Source organism: Vidua macroura, chromosome 5 (assembly GCF_024509145.1).
Source record: "Vidua macroura isolate BioBank_ID:100142 chromosome 5, ASM2450914v1, whole genome shotgun sequence".
Lineage (NCBI taxonomy): Eukaryota > Metazoa > Chordata > Aves > Passeriformes > Viduidae > Vidua > Vidua macroura.
Window position 1 is genome coordinate 4,723,180 of NC_071575.1, and position 14,937 is coordinate 4,738,116.

The 14,937-nt window shown below is 37.5% G+C and overlaps 1 protein-coding gene across 2 annotated transcripts in view; it reads right to left on the reverse strand.

Moving 5' to 3' along the window:
* The window catches only part of ERC1 (ELKS/RAB6-interacting/CAST family member 1), a 271,097-nt gene that overhangs the window by 189,483 nt on the left and 66,677 nt on the right, over positions 1–14,937 (reverse strand). The window contains exons 4-7 of one of the 2 annotated variants that reach the window (XM_053978013.1): positions 9,666–9,740; positions 7,547–7,702; positions 6,120–6,203; positions 3,437–3,604 (exon numbers count right to left, since the gene is read on the reverse strand). In XM_053978013.1, coding sequence (XP_053833988.1) covers positions 3,437–3,604; positions 6,120–6,203; positions 7,547–7,702; positions 9,666–9,740 — 483 coding nt within the window. The remainder of the gene's footprint in view (positions 1–3,436; positions 3,605–6,119; positions 6,204–7,546; positions 7,703–9,665; positions 9,741–14,937) is intronic. The other variant, XM_053978014.1, reaches the window with a different exon arrangement.

The window sequence follows — 14,937 nt, forward strand, 5'->3', positions numbered from 1 at the left end:
TGTCTCTGTTCTTAATGTGTCTAGCCATACATTAAACATGTAGAAGTCCAAATTTCTAAGGAAAACTCATCCATTAGTAGCTCCAATTACTACCAGAATAAGCACAATAAATGAAAATATATTTAATATAAATCTCATCTTAAGCCTTTTTTAGAATCTTGAATTCTGTAATGACAGTCTTGGCTTTCAGGATATTTCCAAACTACAGGGAAATCATTTACATTTTCAGAAATCCACAGTGAGTTTCAGACCTCACTGTGTTTCTCACTGTTCTTCTGAGTTTCAGGAGCTTGCATTAATAGGACTGAGATTGAAAACAAGGGTTTTTTTCCTGAATTTTATCAACATCTCCACTGTACAGTGGCAAGCAGGTTATTCCGACCCTAGCGATTCCCACGTGGGTTTAAGAAGATGTCAATGATGCCTAGAAAAAACAGCATACTCACTTTTCCTGAGTGATTCTTCACATCCACCTGATACCTGCTCAAACTGTGGCTGAACCATAATTTAGATAAGAACCAAACCATACTTCACTCAGTGGTATCAGAAGGTACAACCTCCCCTATACTGTATCCAAGCCCCAATTGCTCTGTAACAGCAAAATTCTAAAGTGTAATTCTCTGTAGGTATGACTACAGCAGAGGCAGCAGAAGGAACAGGTGGATTACCAATCCTGAAATGTGTATTCAGGAGCCTCCAAAGGTTTCTAACAGGAGCCAGCCGCTTTTTAAAGCAGATGTTGAAGTAATTCTATGTCAGCACTCAGAATTTAAAGATCATTGAGAAATGCACAGAGACGTAAAATTAAAATTGGTATGTGAGGTGAGAGTTGCTTTTTACCTACTGTAACTATTGTTAGATGAAGTCTCCAAGTATGAGTACATTTTTAAAAGGATCAGTTTCATGGCATTCCATTACTAACTGGCAAACATACATAAATCCAAAGAAGGAGTTAAGCCTTTTTACTGATAGCATGGTCTGTAATTAAGACTTTAAGGCTATGTTTATTGACTGATTTGAATGCAGTGCTACCACAAGACTTAATTTAATTCTCTATTTTTGACACTGATCTTTCTTTTTAACTAGATTAGAGTTGACTCTTCACCTCCTTACACAAGTTGCAGCAATATCCAGGATGGTCTGTAGATGAGAGTGAATTCTTCATGAACACTTAGCTCCAGATGTCCAGACAACTTAGATTACACAACGATGCCATGGAGCAGAAGTGCACACGCCTGGCTGTGTGCAGAGCTTGTTTAGCTCCTGCCAGGGTTACAAACTCAGTGCAGGACAGGTGTGCTGCTCCCAAGGCCTGTTCAGGTCAGAAGTTAGCTCAACTGCTCTTCCACAAGCTCTAGCACAAGACATTAAACACCTGAGCCCAGTGAACTCAGTTCTGTGAGCTCACCTCAATGTTTGCAGGTGCCAGCACTGGGTGTTCAGGTAGCTGCTGCTGCTAAGTGTTGTGAGAAACACCCAGCTCCCATCTGGACATTCCTCACTAGATGTAATCCACTCCTCTGTCTCTGATTTGGCAGAATCTACTGCAGTTTCAAAATGCCAGTATAAGCCCCAATAGAGAAAGATCTTCAGAAAATTTTATGTTCTAATGAGACATTCAAAGCAAATAAAAACTTCCACATTATTAGATTCATTTTTCTGCTGAATATTAATCTGAATTTACCATAGGAACAGACCAATTACAGGACCATGCTAGCTTGGGCAATATACAAAAATAAAGGAGAACATTCTCGCTGGTTAATGCAACTTCCCACTGAAGCCACAGAACTTCTGGCACTGATCTAAGCTGAAGGGCTCACTGGGTGAAAACTTTATATAGATAAAGCCTTAATTTCAACATAAATAGTGACTTGTTTTTTGTTTTGTTTACAAAGTGACTGTACAATTTCAGAGCTATTTTTATAGCAACTGAAAAGTTAACCACAATATCCTCTCCACCCAATAGCCCTCAAGATAAACACCCCCAAACAGCTCATTGCTGTTTGTAGTTCCAGTGTGGCAGGTGGCAAATCCATTTTTGAGATATTATATCATCACTCTTCCCCACTTGTGAGCAGGTTCTTTAACAGAAGACTAAATAAGAGGTAGAGGCTTACTCTTTTCTTTTAACGTGTTTATTTAAATATGACTTTGTTAATAAAGTAAATTTGTTCAAGCATTTCACCTCTCATGGGCAGAAAAGTACTACTACTTATTACTCAGAAGTGAGAAATGTGTTTCTAGTTTTGTAGGTTTGTCACAGTACTGCACATTTAGCATATCTATATTCTTTTCAATTACTGCAATGGACCAAAGCTTGCATTTTACCTTTGAAAATGTTTATTTACCTAAAACCTGCTTTCAATGATATTTTGAAATTTAAATATTTCTTTTAAATAGACATGTACTAATCTAGGGTACGTTCCTGAACTAGCAAAAATGAACAAACAAATTTAACAGGAGGTTTATGATGGTAAACTGGAACACTTTCCCAGTTATTCCCACTAATGCAATCTCAACCTCTACATAAATCTGAGAATAATCAGAAAAGCCATCCTGGAACACCCAAAAATATTTACTATGTGACTTCATTACTGCATGTCAACAAGGCCATGAGCACCCACAGATTCACCAATTTTGGCTAAAGGAAAGCCAAATTATGGCAAAAAGTTCAGAGCAATTCTCTTATTTTGTAATATGGAATCTTCTACCAGTGTCACCCACAAATTTTCTGCATGCCTTTTCCTCAGCTCCTTTGGCTTTGACTCTTAGCTGTAACAACACAAAGTTTTTGATGCATCACTGCCATCTTTTGGACTTCCACTAACACTACAATTTTCCAAGCCAGGGATTGAAGTGCTGTCTGCACACAACATTTCACGCTTGCTCTTCAAGAATGTCCAGAAGCAACACATTTATGCTGCATTCATTATCAGTTTGATGCATGCATTCATTAATGCATGCATTCATTATCTGGGTCTTACGTAATATGGGAATTTATTAAGCATTTGTCGTCAAAACACAGTTTAGAAAATATTTTTCCTTTACCTTGGAATATGCATCATAAACCATGAAAGTCCATATTTTATGTGTAAGCACAGGCTTACAAACAAGAGTTCCTGGACATTCTGACAACAACGGTGAAGCCTCTGCAGAGTGTTTGCTATTGGAATCATCTTGTCATCTTTGTCACTGCAAATAAACCCTCCCAGCTCAGACACTGCAACTTCTAATTCAGCCAAGCACTTATGCACACATATTTGTCTTTAGATCAATCCCCTGGCCTAGAGAACCAAACATATAATCAAAGATACAAAGTGCTCAGGACAAGCTGTGCCGGATGGCTATGGGATTGTACAGCCTAAGAACAGAAGAGATAATGGGTTTGCTCTCTTTCTCTGTGCACAGTCAGCAAGTATAGAACTGCTCACTTCACCTCTGTCTGCAGGATGGCAGCTCTTTGCTCTTTAGCTGTAAGAGACTCTTTGAGAACTTCAATGTGCTGCTTGCTGTCAGAGAACTGATTGGTGAGGGTCTCCAGCTTGGTCTGCAGGGCCAGCAGCTCGGTGTCCTTGCGTGACAGCTCCTGTTTCACCTGGCCAATCTGCAAAACACAGGAAGGACGGGCAAAGGGAGAAATAATTTATGCCTTCCTTACAAAAATTACTGTAAAGACACGTAATTATCAACAACCAGTATGATACTCTGAAATTTTCCCACAGAACTATGAAGCCTTCAGTTATCTTGAGTGAAAAGCTGGCAAAAATTTGTGTCATGAGCAAAGGATACAAGCAAAAAGAGAGGGGAGCAACGTCATCAATTTTTCAAGGGAGGTTCTTTTTAACAGTGGCAGTCTGTTGTTATTCATCTTGCAAAGGACTGACCAAACCCAGACAAGGTTTTAATGAAGATGAAGCAGAACTGCAATGACAAAGTACCCCTAGCCTGTAATATCAGAGCAGATGAGACCCCGCAGGGCTCTCAGCAGCACAAGGGTTGCTTTGAAATGTCACATCAGTAAGTTGCCCTCCAGCTCCTCACCTATCAATCCAGCCTCATGCTTACAGAGGATGGGGAAGACACCTTTACTTTTCCCACAATTTAAAAAACCAGCATTTTATCCTATGAAACACACTTTAGTTTGTGGAAGCTTCTAAAAGCAGATGCAAATATTCATCAAAATAACACGAAAACTTTGTTTGTGGAATTGCATTTCGTTGAGAGCTATTTCCTAAATTTAATGTAGTGAATTATATCAGTACAGAAATGCAAATTTATTTTAACACATGTATGTTGGATTTTTATTTTTAAAAAAAAACAGTAAAAAATGGGAAAATAAAACAAGGATATTATATAAAATCTTAATTTAATCTAATATTATATAAAATCACTCAGGACAATTTTTATTAAGTCTGAGGAAAAAAATTAATAAAAGATGACAGAGAAGTCTAAATGCAGTTTTAAGTCCAAGTTTGTAACCAACTTTCTGGTTTGCTTCCTATCTCAGAGAATAGCAATATTTTACTGCTACTTATTATATAGCACAGGTGGATGTATTTCTAAAAACTTAACGGTCTTTCTTAACTTGAACAATTCTGTTTGTGATATTAAAAAAAAAAAATCCTTAGCCCCAAAAGTACATTGTCCAGTGCTTCAAAATAGAAATTAAAGGACATCACAATATTAAAAAAACTGTCCAAGTCACTGTCCATGTTTGGAAACATGGCACATGAACAAAATAATAGTATAGTTTATGATTTTTTAAAAGTTTTTTATTAGAAAAATGCATATATTTGTAGAAATAACTGAGAAAAAAGAAGCTTGCGTAAATGCAGTTTTATATTGACAACACTGTTTCAAAAATAGGCAATTAAAGGAAGAAAACTCTTTACCAAAGAGTATTAAAATAGTATCAAAATACGTAACCAGGACTCCTCTGTTCCAGTGTGAAATAGTGTAGATGAGAGAATGGAGAAGAAGGAGGACATGTATCTCAAAAAATCTCTCAAACTCATTTTATTAAATGGAACACTGAGAAGGTATATAAGAATTTATAGAACTGCTCAATAGTTTGTTGTTCACTAAATTCAAACCTGCTAGGTTCTTTTTTTTTTTTTTCATATTTTACTAAAAGCAAATATGCAGAGGATGATTCTACCACCTAGTTCAATTCACCACAGAGGTATTGATGTCAGCTGCACTGTTTCTGCTGTCAGCCACCAGTTGCACAATACTGCCAGGCACAGAGCAACTGCTGCAAAGAGCTGAATTATTTACTGGTTATCTTTTCTAGAGTATCTGAACAAAAAAGCCTCCTTAAAAAATCTCAGATGACACAAACTTTTTCAGTTAGTAGGTAGCCTGAATCAGAGTAAAGCTTTCTCAAAAAGGCAGATTGTTTTCAGGCTCATCTCAGAAGAGATGTTTACCACATTTCATTACGTGAAGATTCCCAAGTAGCACCGTGAGATTCTTGTCTCCCATTCCAGAGCTGCAAGCCCACCCTGCCCATGTGCCAAAGCTCTTTAGTAAGAATGCAGCACACACCATCCACACTTGCAAGAGAAGTAAAGACAGCATCAAGTGCTCACATCTCTCTTCTTGATGAGAAACCATATTCACTCTTTGGAGAGAAACTCTGACTTCACAGCAAAGGAATAACCTGAATTCATGCTGCTAAAATCGAGCAATCTGTTTTAAAAGCGTTCAGCATCCAGATTTCATTATTTTTTTGTGAAACAATGTTAAGAGGGCTCAATACAAGTTTTCAAATTAGTTTTTTTTAATTAGGAAAAGGAAATCTCTTTGAAAGTCTATCCCCAAAATGAGTGCTGAATGCTTTTGAAAATCTGTTTCAGTAGAGAAGAGTAGGTTATTGCTCAAACAGCTCATACCATTAAAAAAACAGCAACAAAACAAATACAGATGTTCAGTTGGAGAGTGATGTTATTTATGGACACCAAAACCTTGTGAACAAAAAGGTAGCTACAAGGCTGAGCAGGCTGTTAGTTCTACTTATTATATCAAGCCATGAAGAAGGTAAGAGAAGAAAGCCAGAAGAGCTAGCAAGCCCCAGTGAATGGCCACTGCACACAAAAGAGAGATCTTACTGCAGAGACCTCGGTCTGGAGACCAGCCACTCTTTTTTTCAGGTCCTCCCCTTGAGCCTCTTTGGCACTTAGCTCTTCCTTCAGTTGCTCTACCTGTCACGACATCGTTATGCTTTTAATTACTTATTATTTGTCAACTTCTAGTCAGCCTGTTTCAGTCCAACTGACTGAAAGTGACAAAGAACTGAACAGAAGGATCAACACTGGTCACTCATTTTCTCTTCCATTCTTCAATAAGTCCTCTCAAAAGTTAAATGCCTGTGTAATTTCATACAGGCTGCCTGATGAGAATTTAATTATGAAACAGAAAATATACAGTTATGGTTATGTTTATATATGTCAAGTATGTGGCACTTATCCCAAGGGTATTGAAACTGCAGTTCATAAGGAAATAATGACAGCAAAAAGGACATACTTCAGCTTAAGAGAAATAATATTAATTGTCAAGCTACAACCACAAATTACTTATACAATACAACACTGAAAAAATAAATGCTGTGCAATTACACTCTTTTTTTGACCAATAATTTCAAGTAAGACAAATGCAGTGGGTTACAATTGTTCAGGACCTAGTAGAGTAATTTTCAGCTTCTGTTCCAGGGTTTATATACTGGTTGCAGGGAGTACACATAAGCTAATTAAGAAAGGCAGGACTGTTCACAATATATTAAATTTACTGCACAAGAGGGCCTGAACCTTCACTAAAGAATGTCAGGACCCACTAGAAGACTGAGAAACAAAGAATGGATTGACTTTTGCCTATGGACAATTCAATAGCCAGTGTCTGTCTTTACATGTGAGGACAACATCTCTCACTGCTGTATTTGTCCTGTATTCCAAACAACAGAAATTCCTGTCAGCACCACCACTGCTGTAGACTCTGCTCTCATGCTGACTCCAGTGCTGGAAGGAGAGTGTAATGGAAAACCATTATTGGGACAGTTCTCCCTCTTCTCAACTTTAACATAACAGAAAGGCCAAGCAGTTATACAACAAGAGCTGCAAAAAGAAATATCCTTTTTTCAACAAACTACCTTTGGAAAGACATCAGACCAAATAAAACCTAAAGGGAAAAGGGAAAAGGGAAAAGGGAAAAGGGAAAAGGGAAAAGGGAAAAGGGAAAGAAAGGGGAAGGGAAAAGGGAAAGAAAGGGGAAGGGAAAGGGGAAGGGGAATCAGACGTGACAGACAATAGAAGGAAAACTTGAGCCACTGATCTTACTGAAACACCATAATAATATTTTCAAATTGGAATTTAAAATTTTCTTAAATATTTTTAAGTTGTTTCAGTGGCTTCATGACAGGTACTAAATCAATTCTGTTCCCCAGCATTTGACTGGGAACCCAGACCATAACTCCTAACTAAAGCATGAACATTTCTCTCCTCTGTTCACTCAGCTCAGTTGGACATAGGGCTGTCACTTGTTTTCTCAATACCTTATTTTTCATGAATTTGGAATGGCTACGGTACACCTCCATTTGCTTCATCTCCTCCTCACGTTCCTCTGTGCTCAGGGCTCCGTTTGACTTCAGCATCTGAATCTCCTCTTCCAAATCCCGGAGGCCACGCTCCATGGAAGAAATTTTTGAATCCTGGAAATGATTAGAGGAAATTAGAAGACATAAAGTTAGGTGATTTGTTAACATACTGTCGTAGCAAAACAAAAGGAGATACATGTCCAATAAATCACCTGCCCTTGAAATTTACTTAGGAAGTTCTTAGAGAAATCAGTGTTCAACTCCTTACATACAAGCACTCAGATACTCATTTTTCAATTTAGTTTTTACCTTCCAAGGAAAGCAAGAGTATACTACTGACAGAAAACATGGTTCAGGGCAGAAACACCATGTAGGATGAAATAAATAAATAAATTAATAAATAAAGGAACATGAGGAAATTTTGCCTTTTCAAAGAGAAATTTAATTCTACTTTAATGGACAGCAAAATGTGACTGCAAGAATGGCAAAATTGGGTTTGTGCCACTAGTTAATTTAAGTGGGGTCACAAATGGGGAAGAGCAAAGCACCATAAGCAAGGAAAATGTGCAACAATCTACTTGTGACTGGATAAAGCAGTAAAGGATTCTGCTCGTATGTACAATGTATAAAACATTTCAGTGGGTTAAAAGTAGCCATGTGGAAAAGCAAAGAAGTCAATCTATCATCCTCATACTTTTTACAGGATGATCAGAGGTATTCATTCAGTGTACCTGGTTTACTGTTTCTTTAGAAGTCTTTTGTGTTAGGAACAGCAAGAACAGATTCACACAGAGCTTCATGCATACTCATGATCATGGATATGTATTAAAAACTATTATCTCTTAAAGCAGTCTAATTTTTTCTTATTTAATTTCCCCAGAATGTTTAGTCTTTCCTGAAATTCAGATCTGATTTGAAACTATACTAGAGACTTCCATAAACAAAACCTTTCTAACTTTTTCTTTGTCTGATAAGTAAAGCACAGCTAAAAAAAAGCTGATTTTTTTATTCATGAGATGAGATTTTTTTAAAAGCGTCATTATGAAGATCTAACTGGATTTCCTGCTTAATGTTTGATACTTAAGTTAAAACTGATAAAGTGGATTTTTGCAACAAAAAAATAGAGGTCATAAGGTGAAATGATATGTAGAAATTGCCAACAATATTTAGTTTCAGTGCTCACATCGTTTCCCAGAAATGCCCGTGTTTCTCTTTTGATAGTAAAGACACTTAATGTTACCAGATGGTCAACTAGCTTTCATTACTATGGACCACAAAGATGACTAATAAAAGAGTGACAGCAAATGAAAGATGGGATATAAGGAAAACACTGATACAGAATGGGAAAAGTTGCAGGAGAAAAAAGGAAGGAAAATAAAATTAAAAGGAGGGATACAAAATGGAAAAGAACAGCTTGCAAAGACAGTTTCCAATTTTTCAATTCTATTTGTCCAAAACCTGTCTTATGTACTTTATGAGAAATACAATATGAAATATGATTGCATAAAGCTGTGTAAACCACACATTTGATTATGGCTCCTGAGCTCTTGGCCAATTGCCATCAGTCCATTAAATACTTACGCTAATGGCTTAAGAATTCAATCACAAATTCATCTAGAAAAGTCAGTTTATGATGGCATACAGACATATTTCTAGCTATATGACCCATTCTTTAAGTGGGTGCCAAGTTTGCTAACTTTGCTAATACACAGAATGCAAAGCAGTACTCCAAACGTTGATAACATAAAAAGAAAAGAATCCACATCATAAAGTCCCACAAATCTTTCATATTCACCTATCATTCCCATTCTTGTAATATAATGGACTTTTGGATAACTGTAAGAAATCTGTATCAGCTGCTGCAGGCAGACAGAAGACAAGTTTCTTCTGTGTCCGTCTCTTCAGTGATCAATAGTAAATAAAATATTAATAGATAATAAAACAGTATAAAAATATACTTATTTTTAAATTACAAGACTGACAGAAGCATATGGTGTTTGGCAGAGTCACCTTTCATATGAAACCCCATTTTCCAGAGAACAAATTCTAGTGTTGCCCATGAACAAAAATCATTTACCTTCATCTCAATAACAGTTTGGAGAGCTTTTGTCTTGGCTGTGTCGGGAGCGTTCTCAAATCGACGATGGATTTCCTGCACCAGCAGAAATGAAAGCAAGATTTAGACTAATGACAGGGCCACGATACAAACATAATTACTAGAATCTTCTTTTCCTAATACAAAGCATAACTCAGTGCTGCTTTCTGATGTTGCCAGTTCACTCCTTTTATCACTTCTCGTATCACAGGAAGGATTGCCAAAAGCTCATTCAACAGAATCCCAGCCTCAGGTAAAAAGGCACAGCACAAACTGCACCTTTGACCACCCTCTTACTCAACATAAACCTGAAATGACAGCTGGGTCTACTATGAAGCTCCACCATCTGCCTGCTAAACTAATCTGAACTCTTGATAGTTTCTCATGGAAGACATACACATAATGCACTTGACTAGAGGCTTACTGAAAACAGCAGCACTGTGCTTTCTATTTCAACAAGTTATAAGGTGCAGCTGTTGTTAACTCTCTTTTTCCAGCATTTTTTACCCCAGAGTGGCAAGATTTAACTATACAGGATGAAAACCTTTCTCAAGCCTCTTGGCCTTGAGCACAGCTGAAAATACATGACTGTACAGCACGTTGCTCTAGAGGCTCAGGGGATGCAGATGGGAGGATATAAAGTCCATGTGATATTTCTGTTGATGTAAATTCACAGAAATATCATGCATCAAACTGCTTGCTAACGGATAAAATTACAGAAAGCTGAAACAACTTGGTCTATCATATAAAGCTGGGGTTTCATGCTAACACATGTAAAAAGAGGAGAAACAATATAGAAACTATTTCACTCTTTGCCTTCAAGCAGTATTGTCCTTAACTGCAGGAATATGAATTCTGCTAGAATGTTAATCTCATACACCAGAAAAATGCTTTGGTGCCCCACAGAGCACAAACTGTGATGCCAGTTAATCTAATAATGAATTGTGTTATGTGCCCACAGACACAGTTTATCTACCCACTCCCCTCAAACACCTGAAAGACAAATCCCAAGAGCCATTCACAAATTTGTATTTTTGACAGACATTGTGAAGAATTAAAATTTTATAGCAGTCATCCATGCAACTAGCTCCACACAATTAATTATTTGAACAAAAGAGGTAGAGTTGCACAGTGCTTTCAAAAAATACTGAATACACTGCTTGTAAGATTGTGAAGTTCCTACACAGCTCTGAAGTGAGCAAGATTGAAATGTGTTGTTATATGACAAGGGCTGCAAGAATCTTGCATAAGTCTGGCATAAGACCATTTGCATAAGTTGATGTCCATGAATGGTAATAACAAGAGAATCCAACAGAAGGTTTCTCTGGTTGTAAATATTATATTTGTGTATTACATTTTCTGAGAAGCTATTTTTACAAGTGTGTTCGCAGTGTAGACTGGTATTCTCTGAAATTAAAAAAAAAAACCTCCTGAAAGAATAAACCTGAAAACCCCTCTAAATATATTTGTTTCTCCTAGAGTCAACAGAAACCTTGAAAGCCTCTGCACAATTATTACTGGCACCATATAGACCAGAGTGGAACAATACCATTATCATTCTACTTACCTGTACCTGTATTCCCAAAATTTACTCAAAGAAATTAAAACAAACTCTTGAGAGCTTTTAGCAACTGAGAAAACAAATTATAAGAAGGTCAAAAATTAACACGCTATAAATCTGTTCTGGTCACTGCATTATTTTTATTTTAGTCGTTAGGTAATTTCCACTTGTGCAGAGGCACTGTTTCTGACCTGAGAATATAAAATCAGCTACTGCTATGGAAATGGGATGGATGGAATACACAGCAGGAGAACTGCATGTCTGTAAAGGGATGCTGACACAACACTGTCTGCTTCCACCATTGCTCAGTGTTTTCCCAAAGAGAAATTCTTCTAAGCTCCTTCTTGAGAAATGCCTGTATCTCTGTCTGAAGTGATGCTCTGCACTCCAGCCAAGGAAATGTCCTACTTCCATCGCCTTAAGTAATTCCACTGTGATTTGGATGACATAACCTGCTGAAAAATAACACCTCCCAACTCCTGACTGCACAGGAAGGGCTTAATTTTGGCAACATGCCTGTGATCCTGAAGAGCCTGAAAAAAAAGCTACAGGCAAACTGAGCCTCTCTGGAACACAGACTGAAGAGCAGCTGCTGAAGGAAAGCAGTGCACAGATCCCTTTCTTAATTATGAAATACAGGCTGAATCCATGTGGCAGAATGGAAAAATACCAATATATCATATCTCTGATGTATTCAGATTCTGTTGTGAGCACACCCCATAAATGGATGAAAATTAAGATTTGAACCTGTGAAACAGGATTTTGCACAATAGTTAAAAACACAGGGTCACACACAAATACCAGGATCAGAAGAACAGAACCCAGTCCTTCATTCCTTGCAAGTTATCCATTCTGTATAAAGTAATACAGGATTTTTCTTTACTTTACTTTCACACATTAAGAACTTTCTTATGTAATTGCTATTGTTTCCTAACAGGTTAGTAAAATTTAGCATCTTTGCACCTTTGAGTGCATATTAAATTATTATAACAGGGGTGGCTCATATAAATCTCTTTTTATGTTTTTATTGCTTTCATATGTTCAATAACTCCTTCGTTTAAAAGTAATAGCGAAAAGGAAAAACAAAATTATGGTGCAAATTGATTCCAACTCTAAAGTACATTCACAGGCAACAAAATTCTGAAATGGGTTGCTCTGTCCAAAAAGATTCAATAACTAGAAACTGAAGGCTAGAAATAGTCAGAAGTTCTAAACAAGGTAGGCACCTTCTCCAGATTTGGGGTTTATATTTAATCTTAATTTTTAATTAAGAATATCTATCTTCCTTTTCAAGAAAATCTACAACAGAAAAAGATATGAACTAAAGGTGTGTATCATAATTACATCTGCCAAGCAGTCCTGCAAGGCACCACAGTGCCCTATGAAGAACAATACTCTAATTTTCTGGTCAGCATAATTACATGGAACAGCTGATCAAACACACTGAGAACACAGAATATGTAAAGAATAGCTGTGATAAAGTGATTTGAACACACCATAAATAGTTACAAAGTCCATGGGGTTTTTTTTTAAATTCAAAATTAGAGAATATAGTTTAGAATTAAAGGAGTCCTGAGTACTGAGCAGTATTATCACTGTAAATTATACACAAGTACATAAGAATGAAAGCTGAATTTGGTCCAAACCTTTTCCTCCTTCACAACCTGGCCATTGTTATTCACTCAGTTGCTCCTGTGTCTGATTTTGCACAGGATTTAGAACAAATGTGAAGGTGCACTTTCAAGCAATCATGTTTCTATAGTGGAGGAGGCTATATGCTTAAAAATACAGCAACTCATCTCTCAGTAGCCACAGCAGTTTCCAAAGCCATAAAGGACATGGGTTCCATCTCCTGCCAAACTTGCATTATCAGGCAGCACATTCCACAGAGAGTAACTAAAACATGCCATTTCATACATTAATTTATTATTTTAAAAAATCTCTTAAAAACATGATATGTAATTAAAAGCACAGTCATGATTCTGGTATTTTTTTTTTTTTTTTAATCTTAACTGTACTATCCAGATCTTTGAGTAATCAATTATGATATCTTGTGCTGGATCTTTGCATCATTCATTGTACTGGAGAGTTTTGAGTAAAAACTGGTTTTATTCTCCAACCTTATCCTCCAGACTTTACTAAATGAATGTTATAGCTTTTGTACTTAAAGTTTAGTCTCTCCGATGGCTTTTCTGCCTACCTAGATTTTAGCAACCTAGTTCCAATTAATTACAATAAAATGCAAATGTTACAACAAAAGAAAAATTTCAGGAGCATCCATCACCTCAGTATTAATGATCATTGTTAATTAAAAAATTATTTAGTAGCTATAGAAGATAAAATAGGCCTTTAGCTGTGTAGAAGGACAAATCATACCTGACTAACCTGATTTTCTTCTACCTGTCTATGTGGCTAAGTGGGGGACAATGGGTGTTCCATGTCTCAAGGCCTCCAAACATGCCTGGAGGCAAATTCGTGAGCCACAGGCTGGGTAAGTGGTTAACAAAGCAGGTGGCAAACGAGCTGGGCTGTCAGGCTCAAAGCCTGGTGCTGATGAGCAGTGTGGGGTCCAGTGGGCAGCAGCTTCCCCCTGACACCCCTCAGTGCCATCATGAATTATCTGAACAACGGGACAGACAGCACTCTCAGCAGCTTACAGATATATGGAATTTGGGGAAGACATGAATTGGATCAAGCTAAGTGCCCTTGATGTGGAAAAAAACCCCAAACCATCCCAACTGCACCCTGGGCTGAGTGAGAGTGAGAAGAGTGCAGAAGCAGGAGGTTGGGAAGCAGGTGTTCCCTGTGTGCAGCCCTTGTGAGACCACTGCTGGAGCACTGTGCCCAGTTTTGGGCTCCCCAGTACAAGAAAGGCACTGAAAATCTGAACAGAGTCTGACAGACACACGATGCAAGGGCAGAGAGTGAGAAAAAAATGTTTGCTCAGCTGAAAAGAAAAGGCTTGGGGAGAAACTTGATGCCTCCTAGAATTAACTGGAGGCTGTAGAGATGATGGAAACAAAGGTCTTTTGAGGAGTGGAAGGATGATAGGCAACAGGCAGAATTTGCAGCACTGAAAATTTAGACCTGCTAATGCAAAAAAGATTTTACCAGGAGAACAACCAAATGCTGGAGCAGGTGCCCAGAGAGGCTGTGGAATCCCCCGCCGCTTGAAATTGCTGGTTTGAGCAGAAGGTTGCATGAAATAACCTGTGGGAGAGCCCTTTAATCTGCATGACTCATTTATATAAATATCTTTACTACCTGGTGCCAGAAGGTAACTGGATAGTATCACAATTGCTTAGTTTCAGGATTTTTTATGGTTTTTTTTTCCAAAAAGTGCTCCATACCAGTAATTTTAATTTCTATTTCCGCAAGATGTAAAAACGAACAGAAAAAAGAATCTATAAGAGTCCTGTAGAATTTATTTCATTGCTATTAAGAGTTTTTGCTACTAAAATTATATAGTTATACAAGTCTGGAAGCAGTAATCATGGCAGTTCCTTCGGAAATTATTTCTGCATTTTTCCACTTGTCATTTCCTGCATTTGCAAACCCAATCAACATAATTCCCTGAAAAAAAACAAAGTGACTGTATTCATGAAGAGCATAACTTTGAAAGATGTGCTGGCAATTGCACACATATTGATAATGGAGAGTGCCAGTTGCTTTGAAGCTCAGCTACCCCTGGCT